A 16,760-nucleotide genomic window follows, 5' to 3' on the forward strand; every position below is an offset into this window, starting at 1 on the left:
CTTTTTTTGGGAGTGAATGTATATAGATAGATTAGTGAAAGTTTTCATGAAGGTGAAAGTAAAAATTTGACGGACATTATACAAACATAGTACGTGATGGCAATCATCCGTACCGAATGGCAATCAATCAATGATTCAAAAGTGCTAAAGTGCAGTTGGCTTCGAAATGCTAAAAATGCATATCCATTTTTTGCAGAAAAAATATAAAAAATGTTTACAAAAAGTAATGAGATCCCTCTAAAAAAAACCATATAAAGGTAAAAAAATACGCCAAGTACATAAAAAAGCAAAACTAAATATGATGCAATCCATAGTTAACTAGCCAAGTACCTAGAAGCAATTCAGTTTGAGGATTTGTAATTTGAAATAATACTTGGCGTGCCCGGGTCCCATTAAAACGTATGTCCTATAATTTGTGTAAACTCTATGTGTAAATTATTTGTATTGAATGAGTAATGTAAAGGGATATTTATAATCACTTTGCTAATATGCAAAACTGTAAACGTATTTGTTTTAAAATTACCAAATACAAAGATTTACAAGTCATTAGTGAAAATACTCAAGGCAGTACAAATTTAGAAGAATACATGTCCAATGCGACCCGGGCACGCCAAGTATTATTTCAAATTACAAATCCTCAAACTGAATTGCTTCTAGGTACTTGGCTAGTTAACTATGGATTTCATCATATTTAGTTTTTTATGTACTTGGCGTATTTTTTTACCTTTGTAAGGTTTTTTTAGAGGGATACTTTAATCGTGGAAAGGGATTTTGCATTCTATGCAATCAATAAAAAGATTAGTGTTCGCAAATTGTGATGTAATACAGACGACTTCAACTTCCCCTTAAAGCACATAGACTTATTATAATGTTCACTGAACTCGTTTATTTGATGAATTTAGGATATCGTGGTGGTTACCAACTTTGTCATTGACTGGGATATTTTGTAACACATATGATCTAAGGATTGATACTAGAACGAGAATTGAACTCAACTTACCTTCGTTTAACATCAACGAAGATGATCCTTATTCTGTTGTTATCGGTTATCGTTGTTTTATTCGTATGGAATTATTATGTGCATTACGGATCTAGAAAAGGCCGGCTCATCAATCGTATACCGGGGCCAGCGCCTGTATTTCCGATAGGCGGCAACGTATTAGAGTATCAACAATCACATGGCAAGTGCACATCTCTAATACGTTTGCATTAATTACTTAGCGCTCGATTGCTCATCACAGATTTACTACCTTGATGCAATTTATTTTGTATAGCCAGTTGGTTTTTGTACATCTCGATGTATTTGTATATTTGCATGACGCATAAAGTAACAACGAAGATAACGACGAAATTTTCTACTGCCTTGGCAATTCTTGCGTCTGTAACTGTAACATTCTTATACATTTTTCAGAGGCCCTCTGGAAACTCCTACGTTATGAGACTGACTTTTACTATCCCATTATTAAAATATGGTGCTTTTTCGTACCTGTTGTGTCTATCCGTCATCCAGATGATCTGAAGGTAACGAAGTTTTGTTCAGAGGAAATACAATTCTGCAATAATTATCAATAATCCGATTTGGGAAATATTTGGAATATTTCGTTCATTTATGATTCGCTGCAACAGCCCTGCTATTATTATTAATAAAATACCTTGAAGACAGATATCTAAAATAGTTTTCACAAATTGCATGATTTCAGATAGTACTTTCTCCGATGAAGCATCTCGAGAAGAGTGCCATATATGACATTCTACTCTCCTGGTTTAATACTGGCCTTCTCACTAGCGCAGGTAATGTAAAATATAAATTACAATGCACAATACACACGCATAAAAATTCGAAGTTGCAACGTGAAAAAATTGAATTTTGTGTAGAACTTAAATATGATATTATAATAATAAGCTGGCATAAACTCGTTTTATCAGCTAAAATCAGTTTAACGTATTTAATAGTTACCGAGCTGACGAGTCGAACTGATAAGCTTAAAATACAAACGCAGCTATTTCCAACAAGTTGATTAAAGTGCACATATTGCATCAGTCAATACAGGAATGATCGAACTCCCTCGTGTAGTAGACTTTGTTTTCTTTCACTTCATATATTTTCACAAGATAGGCACACAAGATAGGTTGTCCATTAAGAGTCATTGTCTCAATCATTGGTTGAGCCCAACGTACAGTCTTGGTGTTTTCCTTCACAAGATTTTGAGTACTTCTATCCCTAAACCTTCATCTTACATCCGGGACAGTTGGACATTTGTGGAGAAAATCAACAGTTTGAAAGTTGAACGGAATAAAGTCTTGGCATCAGTAGATGTCACGTCACTACTTACAAACATTCCCACAGAACTTATGTTATGAAGGCAATCGAAAAAAGATGGCATATGATTGAGATAAATTGTAAATTTAGTGTGACCCAGTTTAAGCATACGATTGATCTAGTTTTGAGCTCTACTAGTTTTATGTTTGACGGTTGTTTTTACGAATAGAGTCGGCTGTCCGATGGGTTCTCCTTTGTCGCCTATATTGACCGACATGGTTCTTGAGGATCTTGAGCTTCACTGTGTTGAGACCCTTCAGTTTAAGTTACCTGTTTTTTATCGATACGTGGATGACATCTTTACAGTTTTATCCTTTGGCAAAATCCAGGAAGTTCTCAATGTGTTCAATAATTATCATCCTCGATTAAAATTTACCTGCGAAATTGAGGTGAACAACAGCTTAAATGTTTTAGACACCACAGTCATTAGGGACATGAACACGTTGAGAACTAACTGGTATAGAAAGCTTACATTTTCGGGACGCTATATAATTTATTTATCTAATCATTCTGAAGCGCACAAGATCGCAGTTATTAATGGTTTAGTTGACAGGGTCGCAGTTATTAATGGTTTAGTTAACATGGCGATATTGTTGTCAGACTCGCGATTTCATGCGTCTAATATCACAATGGTTAAAAAGATATTGATCAATAATTGTTATCCAATAGGGTTTATCGATACCATATTAGAAAAAGATTACATGACATAAAATATTGTGAATATAGATTAGCGCACACAGGACCAAAATAATGGTCGAAACGTAGCACATAATTGTAATTATTGCCAGTTGTCAAGAAGTGGTCAAGAAATAAAATTTAAATATTAAAGTTACTGGCGAATCAAATTGGGTTTTAATCATATATTTTTCGTTTATTATTCGCCTGATTGGCAAAGCTTTAATTGCGCGATAATAATTGGATTTATGCAAAGACTTACAACTCCGCCCCGTGCGCGCAAAGGCCAAGAGGAGGAAACGTTTAGCGCGTTACAAAACAACCTTCTTTGCATTTTATCGAAAAATATGATGGCAATTATTCGCTAAGATGCGCGATAAAAGAGAAATAAATTTGATCAAGAGACACGGTAGTGTCTCGCGCCAAGTATACGCGCAGCGAGACCACACCGTGACACTATTACGCGAAACGACGCTTTCGCAGACACTCAGATTATTAGATCTCAATAACCGCTGAACGGATCAAGTTCAAAGTAGGCTCAATGGATAACTTGGGGTCGAATTATGTAATAAAAGTGTTTTCATTTCTCTTCTACGTGCCCTACGAGCGGAGATATTGCGATGCAAAGTCTGAAATTGCCAAATTTTCGATTAAGAAACGTCATCATCATCAACGTCGTTTGTACAATTCGTTCCTCTCATTGAGATGGCAGCAGCTCCGTTTTCTCGCGTGCGCCAGATAACATGTACATCTACCGACCGGCGAAGAGGCTGTTGGTATATCCGTGTGACTCACACATAACGATCATATGTAGAGGCTCTACATTAGAAAACTCTAACTTATCGACCCGACCGTTATGTGTAAGTCACACGGATATACGGACACATCTCCACCAGTCGGTGTACGACAAGTGTACGACGCGATGTAGTGCAAGAAGTTGGAGTGAAAAAAAATATATTTGCGAGAGAACGAGTGAGTGAGAGAGCGAGAGAGCGAGTGAATGAGAAAGCGAGAGGGCGAGTGAGTGAGAGAGCGAGAGGGCGAGCGAGTGAATGAGAGAGCGAGAGAGCCAGTGAATGAGAGACCGAGAGAGCGTGAGTGAGAGGACCACGTCGACGACGACGACGATGAGGAACTCAAAGCAATACCAGCTTCAGCGTTTGAAAAGTGTTTTGAGGACTTAAGCGTTGGCACATGTGCATTGCATCCGATGGGGCCTATTTTAAAGGTGACAAAATCAATATTGATTAATAAACAAGTAATTTGTGTTTTATTAACTAATTCCGGATACTTTTTTTACAGAATGTATATTTATATTTATTTATTAAACGAAATAAAAAACGACGGGGGTAAACTCTTTTTTCTTGCATATATTGACTTCTGTGCATAAATATACTTAATATAATTTTATATTTTATAAACATGTAAGTTAATACTTTTAAAAACCTTGACTGACAGGACTATGGCTTTCATCTCCTCATATATCAGATGATTGCATAAGTTCGTGCCCGATTTAAAGATAAACTTTAATAGGTTAAATTTGAAAGAATACAGTTTTATTAATCAATTATATAGTCTCCATCCTTCTCTACAATTGTTTTCCAACGATCTACAAGCTTGTTGATTCCATTTTTGAAGAAAGAGCTTGGTTTTCCTTGAAAAAAGTTCGTGAGGTGGTTTTCGACAGCTTCCTCGGACTTAAGATTTTCGCCATTCAAACTATTCTGCAAAGACCTGAACAGATGAAAATCTGACGGCGCAATATCTGGAGAATATGGTGGGTGCTGGAGAATTTCCCATTGCAACTCCTGCAGTTTTCGCAGCGTCTGTTGGGCGACGTGCGGTCTAGCATTGTCGTAATGGAAGATGATGCCTTTCCGATTGACCAAAACCGGACGTTTTTCTCGAATAGCCGCATCGAGTCTAGTGAGTTGCTCACAGTACTTGTCCGCCGTGATTGTTTCGCCGCGTCGGAGTAGCTCGAAGTGAATAATTCCCCTGCAATCCCACCAAACACACAGCAACACCTTCATTGGATGCAGGCCAGCTTTTGCGACGGGTTCTGCACCTTCACCTGCTTTTTTCCAGGTCCTCTTTCTCTGTACGTTGTTGTACAGAATCCACTTCTCATCGCCTGTTATCATTCGATCTAAAAAAGGCTCTTTTTTGTTACGTGCGAGGAGAGAAATGGCCACATTCATGCGGTTCAGCTTATTCCTTTCAGTCAAGAGATGCGGCACCCATGTATCGAGCTTGGAAACGTATCCAAGCTTTTTTAAATGGTGAAACGCGGTCGAAGTATCAATTTTCAGCCTCTCAGCAATCTCTTCAGTTGTAATCCTTGGGTTTTCTTCCACTAAGGCACACACAATGTCGTCATCAATGCCAGAAGGCCGTCCAGAGCGGAGTTGATCTTCCAAGTTGAAATCACCATTTCGGAATCTGCCAAACCACTTTTTAACTGTCCGGAGAGCAGGAGCACGATCCAAATAAACGCTCTGAATGTTTTTTTGTGCAGTCCCAACACTCACGCCTTTCCGAAATTCGTATAGCATTACATGCCGCAAATGCATCTTTTCGTTCTCCATTTTTAAAAATGTCTCTTACGCACAAATTGACTTATCTGAACGATGCCTGACGCTAAAGTGACAGAAGACACTGTCACCTATTCAGTGCATGCAATATAACCAAACAAAAACACCGGAGCTCCGCCACGCAGTAAGTTAACCCCATCTATCTGAAAATCGGGCACGAACTTATGCAATCATCTGATATTATAAAAAAGAATAACATACTTCACACTACAAAATGTGTGAAATCACAACAAAATTACCTTCAAAAAAAGGTACAAAAAAGCGCCAAGTATACGCGCCTGAAGTTCTTTCCAAAAAGAACTCTACAAAACTAATGATATGAACAAATTGCGCCAACTACAATGGGTATTTATGCAAACCAGAAAATCTATTACTTTATTATTACTCTTTGGCCGATATTCATTGTTGATTCTGATTTAAGACCATCTTAAGTACAATCATAAGATATGTGAAACCAATCACACAGTCGTATTAGCATCTTAAGACATTACTTCAGATCGTCTGAAAATAAGAACGCACTATAAATACTAGCCTTTGATATTAAAAAATAAAGGACATAATAATATTAAGCAGATATTTTTATACGATAAATATTTTAATACATAGAAATATATTTATTAATACAAATAAGTGGGGGATGGAAAATGGCGGTTGGTGAGGTGGGAGGTGTGGAATAAGGCTCCGAAAAAAAGGGGAGATAAGTGAGATGAAGTGCCAAAGGATGAAGAAAATGAGAAAAAGGAAGGAGAAAGAGCGGAGGAGATAGGGCACATGGAGGAGAAGAAAAGAGAAGAGGAGGAGAGGAGAAAGAGTGGAATGAAGTGAGAGGTAGAGAGTGGTGTGCCGAAAGAAAGGAGAGTTCGGGAAGTTAATGAAGAGTGCGGAAAGATAGGAGAGGAACGGTAAGAAGGAGGAGAGGAGATAAGAGGCATGAAGAGAGAGAAGAGAAAGAGGGAAGGAAAGGAGAGAAAGTGGAGGAGAGTTGTGAGAAAAGAGGAGATAGAGGTTAGAAGGAGGGAAATGATTACGTAAGACAAGAGGAGCACAAAGGAAGGTCAGTAGGTAAAACAGGAAGAGGGAGGTAGAAGAGCGGAACATGGTAGAGGGCGGCAGAAAGATAGGATCGAAGTCAGAAATCGAAGGCATGGTCGATGGTGGACACGTGATTCGAGGACAATCAACGGAGAGGATAGTGATAGAAGAGAAAAGAGGAAAGTGAAAAGAAGATGGAAGGAGCGAAAAAGGTCAGAGTAGAAATGAAGAAGATGAAGGAGATGATGAATAAGATGATGGAGATGATGGGAAAGATGATGGTGATGATGGAAGAGTGAAAGGAGGGAGAAGATGAAAGGGTGAAGGAGGAGAAAGGAAGGGAAGAGAGGTTAGAAGGAGCAAGTCGGTGGTGAGGTGAGGTAAGAGGAAGAAAGGAGAAGCGGAGAAAAGAAGAAGAAGAAACAGAGAGGAGAAAGAGATGAAAAGCAAGAGAGAGCGATGAGAAAGAAGAGTGAAGAGATGAAAAGGGCAGAAGAAGAAAGAGGACTGGAAGGAAAGGAAGAAGAGAGTATAAGAGTGAGCGGTGAGGAAAGAGAGGAGAAGAAGAAGAGGGTAGAAGAAGAAGGTGCGGTGGAAGACGAAGATGAAGAGTGGTGGAAAGAGGTGGAGAAGAGCGAAGAGGAAAGAGAGAGGAGAAGAAGAGAGGAGAAGGAGCGGGAGGAGAGAGAGAGAGGAGAAAAATGGAGGAAATAGAGAGTAGGAGGGGGAGGGTAAATAAGATATTATGTAAGGGAATAGAGGGAGAGAGTAAAAGAGAGAGGAAGATAACAGTGGAGGAAATGATGGAGGAATTGTTAGGGAGAAAGACGGAGATAGGCGAGGTGGAGGAAAGGAGGGGGAAGGAGGAAAGTGGGTATTGATAGTAGAGATGAAGAGGAGGGGGGATAAAAAAGATTTGATGGAGAAAAGAGGGGAAGCATGGAGGAGATGGGGAATAGGGATAGATGAGGATCTAACGATGGAGGAAAGAAGAATAAGATGGAGGTTGCTGGAGAGAACGAAAGAGGAGAGAGCAAAGGGGAAGGAAGTAAAAGTAGAGAATAGGAAGATGGAGATAGAAGGGGTAGAGTGGGTATGGGATGAGAAAGAACAGGATTTGGTGAAGAAGAAGTAGGGTGGGAAAAGGGGAGAGAGAGGAGGAAGGAAAGAAAATTGGTGAAGAGGAAGAGGGGGGTGATTGGGAGGGAGAGAGGAGAAGGGAGAAGGGAGAGATATGATGAGAAAGAATATTGTACTAGGTTTATGGTTGCAGAGGAAGGTGGACATGGAAAGAGAGAAAGAAGAGGAAGGAGATGACAGGAGGAGGACGAAAGAGAGTGGAGACTAGGAGAAATGAAGGAGGAGAGAGGATGTGGAAGGACAGGAAGGAAAAGAAGAAGAAGAAGGATAAGGGGAGGCAAATAGGTTAGAGGCATTGTAAGGTTGCTAATGGCCAGGACAGTGAAAGAACGATTGTAAGGGGAAAGGGGAAGGGAAAAGTAAAGATTGATTGTAAGAAGTTCGGGTACGCTCCCTGGAAAAGCGCCTTTCAAACCCCAAGGGGACGAAATAAAGACATACATACAAATAAGTGTTTTTTTCAAAATACTTGACGCTGCTAAACCGAATCAAAAATTGTCTTAGTATTTAAATAATCTAAAGATTACAATAATTTCCTTAAACTCTAAATTACATAACAACTCGCTGAAATACATATATGTACAAATGTAGTTAAACTTATTCTATGCTTAATTCTAATGTCACACACATACACACACATGCACGCATTCACATGAGAGAAAGAAAGAGAATGAGGCAATTAACATAATGATTCGATTTAGCAGCGCCAAGTATTTTGAAAAAAACACTTATTTGTATTAATAAATATATTTCTATGTATTAAAATATTTATCGTATAAAACTATCTGCTTAATATTATTATGTCCTTTATTTTTTAATATCAAAGGCTAGTATTTATAGTGCGTTCTTATTTTCAGACGATCTGAAGTAATGTCTTAAGATGCTAATACGACTGTGTGATTGGTTTCACATATCTTATGATTGTACTTAAGATGGTCTTAAATCAGAATCAACAATGAATATCGGCCAAAGAGTAATAATAAAGTAATAGATTTTCTGGTTTGCATAAATACCCATTGTAGTTGGCGCAATTTGTTCATATCATTAGTTTTGTAGAGTTCTTTTTGGAAAGAACTTCAGGCGCGTATACTTGGCGCTTTTTTTGTACCTTTTTTTAAAAAGGTAATTTTGTTGTGTATAATTAACGTCACTCCAGTTATCGATTAATTAAAAATTAGGACGAAAGTGCACTGATAAAAAAATATATTTAATATTACCATAATTTTATTATAATTTATAGTAATTTTTGGTGCCAAACATATAGAAATAGTACTTTTTACTTTAAAAAACATAGTTAATGTAACTATAAATATAATAGGTAAAATCATAATATTTATTTAGTGTAACCACCCACTATGCAAAAAAACATCAAAAACTTCTAATAAACATTCTTTTGCAACATGAAATGTTTCGGAGATACATTAGGAAACATCTTAGAAACATGACATAGATAGCTATAACTATAGTTAATGTCCATATTCAGATACCAAAATACACGACGTTACAGAAATATCTCATGATAACATGTCGAAAACATTTGTTAGGAATAATACTTATATGTTACTGTGAATTGCTTCTGTAAGGTTTATTAGAGTGATATTTTATAGATATTTCTAAATAAATGTGTATAGTACTATTAATATCATCCATATATTTCATTGCACTTTATTGTTTTTTATTACACTTGTCTTAAAATATATATTTTTTGTAACATATATTAAGAATACATAAGAAAATTATTTATCAAGGACTAAAGAAAAATAAAATAGTAGGAACGCCCTTCTTCAGAAAGAATAAATCGATTTACCAAAACAGTAATAATCCAAGTGGATAATAGATGACGTGTATGTGATCGAGTAAAACATTTTCCAAACTTTGTATCGGTAAATTATGTTCGACCCAAAAACCAATTGCGTCTTGCAATATTTCGCACTTGAGAATGTTCGTTTCGTTATTGATATAATTCAAATAAAACTTTAGCACTCTTATGGTTTCGTTGATCACATAATTTCTTTGAGAACATAAAGCTGCGGCGTTAGAAAATGAAATTTTCCTGTGTGTGTCACATTTGTCTGTCTGATTGTTATTGTTGTCAATGTTGAACATTGTTTTCGCGCCGACGATTCTACGGAAATGTCTGTCTGTAACCTTTGATAAATCTTTCCTTTTCCTTTCTGACATCTATAAAATAAAGAATGAATAATGTTAGGTAAAAATGATGAACAAATATTAATACTATAATATATAGTTTGTAGTAATCCGTAAATCACGACAGACTTATTTGCATTGATTATATGAATAATTCTTTTGTCTGAAAAGCGATTATAACATGACGTGTGTGTATATATACATATATATATATATATATATATATATATATATATATATATATGTATGTATCGTCTGCGTTCGATAAAAAATGTACGGTTATATTAAATATAGTAGTGAAAAGACGCATAAGCTTTTAGTCATCGAGAAGACCTCCATTAGTAAAGTGAACGACTTCCTGACATCACGTGGATGTATCCTAACCTCGTCAAATCTTGACCAGCCTTGCAATAGTAATTGCTGTAAAACGTCTTTACATACACGAAACATACAGTTCATTATGATGAAGTAATATTAGCGATGCAAATTCGAACCAACTATCTACTAAGGTATGTGTTTATATCTTATACATATATATATATATATATATGTATGCGTCTTTTCACTACTATATTTAATATAACCGTATATTTTTTATCGAACGCAGACGATTCACACTTGTATGCACGAACACGGTTTTAATTGATCAACGCTAAAGGGAATAAATATGCTTCCACTTCAGCAAATGAAACATATCCTAAACATTCCGAAGTAATGTTTCACATATAGTTATAAAATAATAGAAAAAGAAACGTATAACAGTAAATGTCTAGGTATATCTACGAAACATAACAGTAAAATGTTTAGGATATGTTTCATTTGAGCTGTTACATTTGGTACATTTATAATATGTATTATAAATATATTAAATGTGATATCTCAAATCATTTTTTTCATTCATGTATCACAAACATTTCGAGTTGATGTTTCATATACATATCTAAGTGTTTACTGTGATACGTTACTTCCATTGTTACCTTGGAAATGTATATGAAACATCTTTTCAACGTGTTTATAACGTTTTATTTGAAATGTCACATTTGGTACATTTCTAATACAAGCTTTTATGGAATCTCTCCATCCATAACAATTATGACACCTTGTATAAACATAGAAGTAAAATGTATCATTTGAAATCTGTATGAAACAATTGAAAATATTGCATACATGTTTCATGTTTAGTGGGCATATGATTATGGTTGCTAAATATTGTTAAACTAAACATACGATTGCAAAGTACAAATAACTATACACTAATAGTAATCTGTATTCATGGTAATAGTAATGTCTGTAGTGATAGTTCACTACTATCAGTACTATTATTTATGGTTAAGTGAACAATGTTTGTATGGTTCGAACAACATAATTTTAAAAGGTTAATTCAACAATACTGAAACGTTTATTTAACATTGTTTTATTGACAATATTAAAACGTTTATTTAACATTGTTTGAGAAGAATTGCTATTTACATACCGCCTGGCTCCAGTCTGGATGTTTATGACTCCTTCTGTCACTCGATCCCTAAGTCTTTGGTATGAAAATCCTACTGCTGATTTTGTTATTGTTGGAGATTTTAACCTTCCTAATTCTGTCTGGCTGAATTACAACTGCATGCAGGTCCATTATCCTGATAATTACTCTCTCATTGACCAAGCTAAGTTATTATGTGATAATTTCAATGTTTTAAATTTTTTCCAGTTTAACTCGGTACCAAATGCATCTGGTTATATGTTGGATTTAATTTTCTCTTCCTTTAGAGGTATACTGATGTCGAGATGTCCTGAATCTTTTGTTGACTGCGACTCTCATCATCCGCCATTAGCCTTCTCTTTACCTCTTTCTACTAATTGTTGCTCCCCGTCGAAATCTTTTAAAAAGTTCTGCTTTGATCGAGCCGATTTTAATTCCATTAATGATTGTCTGGGTCAGATAGACTGGAATTTGGTTTTAAATGACATGACTGCTGATGAGGCAGCAAATTTCTTTTACTCTCAGTTAAGCAACCTAATTACTATGTTTGTTCCTGTAAAGCATGTTATCCGGTCTTCTTATCCAATTTGGTTCTCAAAGGATTTGATCGCTCTTGTAAAGTCTAAAAAACTTGCGCATTGTGAATATAAGAAATCAATGTAAATAAGTAAAACACTATATCGACCAACACTGGCTAATTATATTTTAAAGTACAACGTTTCGGCGTAGCATCAAGCCCTCTTCAAATGCAAATAAATACAAGTCATTCCCTGTAATCGAGATTCAGCCTGTAATCGGATTCAGCAGTCTCTCTGTTGTTAATAGGCACAGGCTATCTAGTGGCCATGATTTTGATTGGAACAAAAAGAACATTTTACATTATGAGACTGACAATCGTAAGAGAGAGATTGCTGAAATGTTCTTCATAAAGAAAAATTCGAGTGTGATTAATCTAAAACGTGACACAGAGAATTTGTCAGATGTTTATGACGGTATTTTGGTAAACACATAGATTTTTGTTTTGCTGGGTTAGTCTTGACTTGTGACTCGTTCGGTACGGATGTATTGTTATCCCGCTATCTTTGTTCGCGTTCATATTGTGTCATTTTCAGGCAGTAAGATTTATATAATGTTAATTATTATTTATATTATCTCTGTATTTTTGTATTCATTTTGTTTATATTTATATTATCTTTGTATTTTTGCATTCAATTTGTTTCCAATTACAGGGAATGACTTGTATTTATTTGCACTTGAAGAGGGCTTGATGCTAAGCCAAAACGTTGTGCTCTAAAATATAATTAGCCAGTGTTGGTCGATATAGAGTGTTTCACTTATTTACATTATAATAGAATTAAGTTACTTTGAAAATGTGCATTTGAAGTGTAATTTTTTATTTAAGTGTAGTTTTTTATTTAAAAGCTATTGCTTGATAAAGCAAAAAACAGATATTTATAAAGGTATTAATGAGAATGTCTACGAAAATATTAACAAATATTTATAATCGGTAAATATACTTTTGTACATGTTAGTACTTTTTATTCCGCAAGACGGATACTTAGTTTATGCAAAAAGGGTAAAGTTTAAACGATATATTCTAATAATTCTAATACATCCGTATTTCAATGTTATGTATTTTCGTAGCCTTTCACGTATAGTACTATTGAGTTACGTTGAAAATGTTCATTTGAAATATAACATTGTTCCTTAGTTGTAACATTTATAGCGTGATAAAATAAATATAGCACTATAAACCAAGATTTTTAAAAGCATTAAAAAATATTTATAGTTTATTAGTATTATTAGTATATTAGTATATTATTAGTTTATTAGTATATTAGTTAGTAATTCTTATAGTAATTTGTAGACTGCGACTTTTGATGCTGTTATGTGTTTTCCATAGGTGACAAATGTTAAAAAGGAGGAGAAGTTTAAACATTTTTCTTGGTAATTATTTAGATTAACGGAGCAACCTCGAATGACCTTGACCTTGACATATGTTGTCAAGATCATCCTCCTGAGTGACCTTCAAAAGGTTTTAGCCGTCGCTCATTGTCTATTAAAAAGTTATTAACAAAAGAAGTTTCGAAAATATAGTAGTTATTTTGAATATTGAAAGACATAAACGACGAATATGAACGAAGGAAAGTGATTTAACCTAACCTAACCTAACCTAGTTAGATTAGGTTAGGTTATATTTTTCGAAACTGGAGCCCCGGACACATATACGCTCGTTTTTCAGTCCGCTTCGCGGGAAGGCCCCCGCCATGATTCGTGTCGTGTACCAGGTGATCAAAATCTGTACGATGAAATCTGTAACACCGGCTCCGGCGGGGGGAGGGGCAAAGCCCTTCCCCCCACCCTCCCGCGAAGCGATGCTAAACCGAAACGTTGTGCTTTAAAATATAATTAGCCAGTGTTGGTCGATATAGAGTGTTTCACTTATTTCCATTGAATTTTACCTGGCAGCTGGAGTTATTAATTGATTTGATAAGAAATCAAATTCATACACCGATTATTTGATTTTCTCAGAACTGAGAGAAGATTGTAAGACTCTGTCACGGAGCTGCTGGAAAAACTATGTCACTGAAACTGAGGCTGCTTTGCCTTCGGATTCTAAACTATTTTGGAAATTTGTAAACAATATTCGTGCGCCCAAGTCTAAATTCGCACACATTAGACATAATGATGAACTGCTTGAGGAATAGCAGATTGTTTTGCTACTCATTTTGAATCTGTTTATGTGAATAGTGATGATTTTAGCTCTCGTGACACACCGTCTAATAATCTATACATTTCGTCGTTGAATATTTCCGTAGTGGATATTTATAAGGCTATAAATTCACTGTCTCCAAGCTGCGGCGCTGGTCCCGATGGGATTCCTCCTGTGCTCTTGAAATCATGTAACTGCATCGTCTCTCATATTTTGTATTTAATATTTAACAAGTCCTTGAGTAGTGGTGTATTTCCAACTCAGTGGAAGCAATGCGTAGTTACACCTATATTTAAAAATGGAGACGCAGCGTTGGTTACAAACTACAGACCGATTTGTAAGCAAAACATTATTCCAGATTCTCGATAAGATTATTGCCCATAAACTGAACTCTTTATGTAGAAATGTTATCATTGATGAGCTTTATGGCGGGACTGCAACAAATCTTGTAATATTTAATGATTTTCTGATATCAAGCATTGAGTCTGGGCACCAGGTTGACGTCATATACACGGACTTTAGCAAGGCTTTTGACACGGTGGACCATTCGGTTTTGCTGTGTAAGTTGGAGTCACTTGGTGTGGGAGGCGCTCTCCAATGGCTTCGTAGTTTTTTAACAGGTAGAACTCAGACCGTGAAATATGGCGAAATTCTGTCAAGGCCCATAAGAGTGACATCAGGTGTTCCACAGAGATCCCACCTTGGTCCTCTGCTATTTATTTTATTTACAAATGACATTATAACAACATTTATTAACAGCAGATTTTTACTGTATGCGGATGATCTGAAGATTTTTCGTCGGATTATGGGTCTGGGTGATGCAGTTTTATTGCAGCAGGATTTGTCGAGGTTGGATGCTTGGTGTTGTAGAAGCCGGTTACAGCTAAATATAAAAAATGCTGTGTTGTTCATTTTACCCGGAAAATGAACTCATTTCGTCATACATACTACCTTGGTGAAAGACCATTGGGAGAGGCATTGAATGTTCGTGACTTGGGGGTTATATTTAACCAAGATTTATCTTTTAAATTGCATATCCAATCTATAGTATCACAATCACTTAAGACACTTGGATTTATTTACCGGTGGGGGAAACATTTTAATAATGTATAGACACTGAAATTACTGTTTTGTGCCTTGGTGCGTCCTAAGCTGGAGTACTGCTCAGTTATATGGTCCCCGTATCAAAGACATTATATTGATGTGATAGAACGTGTGTAGCACAAATTTTTATGCATGGTTAGTTATCGGTTGGGTACGCCTATGTCATTCTTTTGTCACGACTATCGACCGCTTCTCTTAAGACTACACATGTTATCATTCCGGCAGAGCAGAGTACAGCAGGATCTTCTATTTGTTTATAACTTATTAAATTGCAATATAGATCGTTCAGTGATTTTAGAATTGTTAAGACTCAATGTACCGACAAGACCTCTGCGACACTTCCAATTTTTTTATGTAGACCAACATCGGACGTTATATGGTGCTATTATAAGATTAAGTTCATATGCGAATCAGTTCTTTTCTTATGTTGACTTCTTCAATAAAAATGAAACTGCTTTTAAACTTTCTCTTACTCGTGTGATCTCAGATGAATTGAGACTTGAGTGATTACCTAATTTAAATTCACGTCTTCTACTTGTATCGATTGTAATTTAGTATAGTGGATCAACTTCCGAATAGCCCCCCCCCTCCGATTTTCATGAAAGTTTTAGGATATGTAGAGGTAGAGATGAGGAAGGTGTGGATGGAAGGATTTTTTGCGGAAACGCCTCCTAGCGAAGAAATTAACAAAAAAGGTTTAATGATTTTGCACGAATTCCAGTTGCCTACGCGACTCAAGAACTTGACTTTGATATATATTATAGAGGTCACCTCCCTCAGTAACCTGCAGAAGGTTTTAGTTCTTCTTCGTTATTAATTAAAAAGTTATTAACAAAAAAAGTTTAAGGATTTTGCACGCATATGTAATCTTAACGGACCTTAGTATGTTACCTCTGCTCGCGTTTGTGTTAACAAATATTGGTAATACTGCTGTTTAGGGGATCCACCTCTGATGACCTTGACCTTGACCTTGACATATGTTGTCAAGGTCACCCTCCTGAGTGACCTTCAGAAGGTTTTAGCCGTTGCTCGTTGTTTGTTAAAAAGTTATTAACAAAAGAAGTTTGAAAACTATACTACTTACAATTAGTGGTCAAAACATAATATATTGATGTGTGTAGAGACTAACCAGGTTAGTTAGATTAAGTTAGGTTAGGTTAGGTTAGGTCAGGTCTTGACCTTTGTTAAAAAGTTATTAACCAACGAAGTATCACGCTCGGTTTTCAATCCGCTTCGCGGGGGGGCGGAGAGGAGGGACTTTGCCGGAGCCGATGTAACAGATTTCACCATACAGATTGTGATCACCTGGTACACGGCAGGTATCCCGGCGGGGAGAGGGGCAAAGCCCCTCCCCCCGCCGCCCCGCGAAGCGGGCTGAAAACCGAGCGTGTACGTTAGGGCTCCAGTTTCGGAAAATATAATCTAAAACAATGCGATACCACCCTACCGCCCTCTGTCTCATTTGTCCGATGACCTTGACCTTGACATATTTCCAAGGTCAGTGTCCTAAGTGACCTTCAGAAGGTTTTAGCCGTCGCTCGTTGTTTGTTAAAAAATTATTAA

At 36.3% G+C, this 16,760-nt stretch overlaps 1 protein-coding gene across 1 annotated transcript in view; it reads left to right on the forward strand.

Annotated features, from left to right (window-relative positions):
* The first annotated feature begins 815 nt into the window (after positions 1-815).
* Positions 816-16,760, forward strand: part of LOC105282739 (cytochrome P450 4C1) — a 53,960-nt gene continuing 38,015 nt past the window's right edge. Inside the window, exons 1-3 of the mRNA XM_026969568.1 lie at positions 816-1,181; positions 1,412-1,521; positions 1,701-1,791. Of these exons, the coding sequence (XP_026825369.1) occupies positions 1,022-1,181; positions 1,412-1,521; positions 1,701-1,791 (361 nt within the window). The 5' untranslated portion in view covers positions 816-1,021. The remainder of the gene's footprint in view (positions 1,182-1,411; positions 1,522-1,700; positions 1,792-16,760) is intronic.

The sequence above is a fragment of the Ooceraea biroi genome, chromosome 5, assembly GCF_003672135.1.
Source record: "Ooceraea biroi isolate clonal line C1 chromosome 5, Obir_v5.4, whole genome shotgun sequence".
Lineage (NCBI taxonomy): Eukaryota > Metazoa > Arthropoda > Insecta > Hymenoptera > Formicidae > Ooceraea > Ooceraea biroi.